This window comes from Teleopsis dalmanni, chromosome 2 (genome assembly GCF_002237135.1).
Source record: "Teleopsis dalmanni isolate 2A chromosome 2, ASM223713v2, whole genome shotgun sequence".
Lineage (NCBI taxonomy): Eukaryota > Metazoa > Arthropoda > Insecta > Diptera > Diopsidae > Teleopsis > Teleopsis dalmanni.
In genome coordinates this window covers 8,850,328-8,855,577 of record NC_051847.1, presented here as the reverse complement: position 1 = coordinate 8,855,577, position 5,250 = coordinate 8,850,328, and the positions used below count along the sequence as shown (strand labels likewise).

Genomic DNA, 5,250 nt, shown 5'->3' with positions numbered 1-5,250 from the left:
ACTTAATCTAAGACCAAGACCACTGATGATAGGAATTTGGCTATATTCGAAATAGTTGTATGGTCAGCCAAAAATTCAATTAATTAAAATAATATAAAATAAATTTTTGTTGTTGTGGTTCAATACTTTTCAAAAATATCTTTTTAACTTAATTTAAATTAATGATTCAAATTCAAAATATGCAAAATTTCATTAGCTAGTTTGGGGCAGATAATAGAAGACATATAAGAGTATAATAATGAGGATCATTTAAGATTTGAATATAACTCTTAATAGTTCTAATGGAAAACAACTTTGTTACACTTATTTCTAATTATGTAATTTAACGTTTATTTTATATACTGTTATGTTTTAAGCTTATGTATATAAAGGTAGCACCAAATAATGAATTTTTATAGGCAAATAAGTAACTGATGGCTCGACTTTAAGTTTACTTAATTAATTACTTAAATAATAGTTTACTTACTTACTTACTATGCCATTACAAACGTGAGTCATCCTTGACCGCAGTCAATAGCCATATCCAGCTAACCCCAACAATGATTCGCTATTCCTAGTTAATATTAACGAGTAAGTTTACGGAAGATACGGAAGTCTTGTACATATTTCGTTTATTACAAGCGAATTAATACCGAAATAATTTGACCCAATTCGACGATATGACCAATAGAGCAAAACCGCTGCATTTTTATATGCTTAACTATGTCACTGTCGCGATGTAAGTTATACACTTCATCATACTAAATAATACAATAGTTATTGCCAATAATGCTAATAATGTTTGTTGTTCTACAAGATTTTATATCCTAAGCAGGTTAGGCATGATAAAAGACTTATAGAGTGTGACTGGATGGTGCTACCAAACAATGATTCAACGGAATGAATGGAATGGATTAGCATGAGCATCCCCACAATCATCCAATTTCATAGCCGTATCTCTATTGTTTTTTTCAACAGCTTCAATTTATATGCCTATGTCTTCATTTCTGGTACTCCATGATGCTTTTAGCATATATCTTTAAGTAAAATTCTGCACTATTTTATAGGTTTCTTAATGGTGGATAAATCAGTAAAGTCATAAACTAAAAAGGCCATAGAGCATTTACCTTTGAATATTTGTTTATAAAGTAGAGTTTAAAGCTTTTTAATTGAAAATCCAGGAAGTAAATTTCACAAATATTTTACATATACAAGGTAACAAATAACCTTAACGTATAGCACATCTTTTTATTAAAAAAAAAAATATAAACACATATTATAACTATATGTATATATATATATAAAAAAAATTAATAAAAAAGTTTTTTTTTATTGCACTAAGTTTAAGGAAAGTGAAAGTTTAATGTGGCAATCAAAATTTTTCATACTTGTTTTTTTACAAAATGATGAACTTAATATTACGTATGATAATATTAGCTACAGTTTAATATAAAATTCATTTCATAAACTACATATCATAAGTTATCTCAATAATCTCTTATAAGTAATAAATAAATTTGTATGACATTCAGCGGTCTTTTACTTTTGATATATCTGAAGAGTTTTATTATATTTTGTTAATAACTTATTTAATTTTCACATCATAATAATGTCAGGGATAATGTATGAGATCATATTTTGATTTTTTATTACATAGTGTTATTACAAAATTACAAAAAAAAATATTTGGTATGTATACATATATGAGATGGAAACAAAATTAATATTTCTTTTTCAATTTAGTAAATATATGTTATAACAAATATCCCATTTCAAAGAACAAACTATGGTTTAATTTATTTCAATATTTAAAATAATCACAAGTTTTTATATATAGTGCCCCTAAGAAGTTTCAAATCACTCTATTTTGATCCGAAACCAAATTTATTTAGATTTCTGTCACAAAACTTTACTGCTTCAAAATTAATTTTTTATTTATAAAAAAATTTAGAAATTTTTTTTAATTTATTTGAAAAATTTGTTGTAATTTCTTTATTATAAAGATAATAATTTATAGTTTCCGTAGTTATCATATATTTTTTCTAAACAGTTTTGAGTCCATTGTTAACGATTGTTATAAAAAGCAGTATATAAGTAGAACGTCGAATACTTTTTGCCCAACGTATATATAAAATATCAAAGGTGTACGCTTGACAAGTTTTTAAATTAATTTAATGAATAATAGAAGACAGTAATGCAGATACACAACTTGTTTTATTTAAAACATTCACGTTCAAAGTATTGTACTAAAATATTAATATTTGTCCACCAAAAACCAAATAAAAATAAATCGACTTTAAATTTTAAACGCATTTCATTCACACTTTTAACGGTGATTTGGTTTAAAATTTTATATAAAGTTGTTGTAATTTGTTTTAAACAAACTCATTACTATGCTTATAACGGAAAATTATTTAATTTTTTTTAAATATGTACATATATAAATGTATAAATTAAGTAAATATTTAGTTAAAAATGCAGTAACTTGTGAAATTTTGCAATAAATGATTTTAGTTCAAGGGCCGATATTCTGATTCCATTCAGTAGTTGAAAAAAAAATTTAAATCAATATCAATCACTAAAGAAATTTAAGATAATTCAGTTTAGTACACGGTGACTGTGTACTAGCACTAAGGTTTAATACTTAGACATAGTCTAAGAACACTCTTTAAAAAATGCTTTATGGTTTTTTGATAGAAAAAAGACTTCAAACACTACTTAAATTCACTAAAGTACTTACTACAACATCTACATAGATATCTAGTACCGCTAGAGACCAATAGGTCTATGCATGACTTATAGTCAGCCAGATTAACCTAATCATACCTATTACTGTTATGACAGTTAAGAATGTAGAAGGTATTAGGAGTCACAGGTACATGCATCTCATACCTATGTGCTGTAATGTCATTAGAAAATTTAGGAATGGGGTTTCAAGTATTTTTTAAATTCGCAAAAGTTCTTACTACAGTATCTACACAAAAATTTGATTTTACCTGATATCGCTAGAGAACAATAAGTCCATGTCAGACAGATTAATCTCATCGAATTTATTGCTATTATGACAGTTCACAATATAGAAGGTATTGGGAGTCACATACCTATTTGTTACAATTCCATTTGGATATTTAAATCACCACTCTTTAAAAAATACTTGTTGATGTTGTTTAGAAATGTTGCTTAAAATATTCCTTAGATTTGCAAAAAGTTACCATAGTACAATATATACACAAAAATTTTAATGTACCTGATAACGATAGATAACAATAAGTCCATGCCTATGTATTGTTATTCCATGGAGGTATTTAACTCAGCTGCAAAGTCATCTTAAATAAACTATCTACTTGCAATAGCAGAACTTATAAAGTAAATAGTCAATTAATTACTAAGCCGTTGCCAATGGGCCAAAGTAAGAATCTCTTAAAGACTTCACTCTTTGTCTGGACAATGTAGTCACCTATATAGCTACCAAATAACAAATATATTATGCATTTGTTTTAAATATAGCTATCAAGGTTATATCATCCGCTGCGCCTTCAAATTTTTTTAATTACATTAATTTAAACATTAAATTGTAAGCCAAATTTATTCTATAAAAATTAAAATTTTTACATTTTTATGAGATTAGAATTTTCGCATATAAACTTAATCTTAACATATTGCATTTACATCTCTTAAAAACTAAATTAACCAAAGATGAAACGAATAAGTTTATATTTTGGCAACTAAAATAAGATGATAGTGACATCATTGACAGTAGATTATATGCAAAAATGTATTATAACTGATTTTTATGTAGATTTATAACCTTAGCCGAATTGATAAAAAAGATATTCTGAGAAGACGTTTATTTAACTCAACAAGCCTTTCATGTTTGAGAAACAAGTTTAGTTTTATTTTCAGTAGAAACACTTGATTTCAAAACTTGACTTTAAAGTTTATGCACTCATATAAAACATAACATAAATAAATTATAATTTCAAATAAACTTTTTTAATACTATTTAATACTTATTTAATAATGTATACATATACGTATATTTTTTAGATGTCCTATTTGTACTCAACATTTGCACAATTGGTGAGTGTGCATTGCAAAGCCACTGCTGTCTCATCCATTGAACCTGTAAACCAGTGTAAAAGAAATCTACTATCTTATGGATATGAAAAGCTTCAAACATTCACTGATGGACAATTGGATGCACTAGATCCATATCAGAGAGGAGCTAATGAATTAAGTAAATAATAATTTTGTTAATATGCATTAATTTAAAAATATAATTAGTATATAAAAACTTTTCTATACTAATTTTTCGAACGTAATTTTTAACAACTAAATTAAATGTTTCCGTTACTATTTATTATTAAAAAATTAATTTAGCTTGTTTATCAACATACACATTTTATCTAAAGTTTTTGTAAAAACGTGACTTTATAAGAAATTCTAAAGCGACTTAAGATTTATTCTTAAAATGTAAAATTTGTTTTCAATTCGAATGTCGGTTATCAATATAAAATAATCTGCACAGCTGCTTTAACTTCCGTTTATAATATTCTTTATATTTTTAAACAAATAATTTTATATATATATGGAAGTTTATATATGTATACCATATATACTATACATTACAATTTATTTGTTACTTATAAAATATTTTTACGACAACTTCTTAGTTGAAACTAAAAGAATATTGTTTTTAATTTTAGTTTGGTCGTCCATAATGCGTGATCATCCAAGTTCAACATTGATCACTACAAGAAAACCAACTGTAGTTGCAACTCCACCCGGTTCATCTATAATCGTTATAACACATCAAAAACCTGTAAGCAAATCATCAGCTCCTACTTCCACAGCCGCTACAAATCCTGTATACCAATATCCAAAGAATCCTTTATTTGATAGTGATGTAGAACATAAACATAAATATGCAATGGACATGGACATTGCATATGGATACCCCTCCAAGCCAGTCCATCCACAAGTTGAAACTTTTGATGTCAACGATAAGAGAAATACTCAACAAAAAACGTACTTAACAGGTCCATTAGTATTTCGAGTACGTCCCGATGGCACCCCAGTGGAAGAAGATCAATATAATCCCTTACCTAAAGATGATGACTTGGAAGTTTTAAGACCACTAAACAGTAATACCAACAACAATAGGCTCACAACGAAACATCATAAGATTGCGACAATCAGCGCATTAAAGGAGCAACGTTTAGCTAATTTAGCATTACAGAAGCAACAAGAACAGTTGCGCACAAGGCGTCA

The 5,250-nt window shown here is 26.9% G+C and overlaps 1 protein-coding gene across 1 annotated transcript in view; it reads left to right on the top strand.

The window, feature by feature from the left end:
* Positions 1-4,026: 4,026 nt before the first annotated feature.
* LOC119685166 (rhythmically expressed gene 5 protein-like) overlaps positions 4,027-5,250 on the top strand; it is a 5,749-nt gene continuing 4,525 nt past the window's right edge. The window contains exons 1-2 of the mRNA XM_038099382.1: positions 4,027-4,216; positions 4,686-5,246. Coding sequence (XP_037955310.1) covers positions 4,027-4,216; positions 4,686-5,246 — 751 coding nt within the window. The remainder of the gene's footprint in view (positions 4,217-4,685; positions 5,247-5,250) is intronic.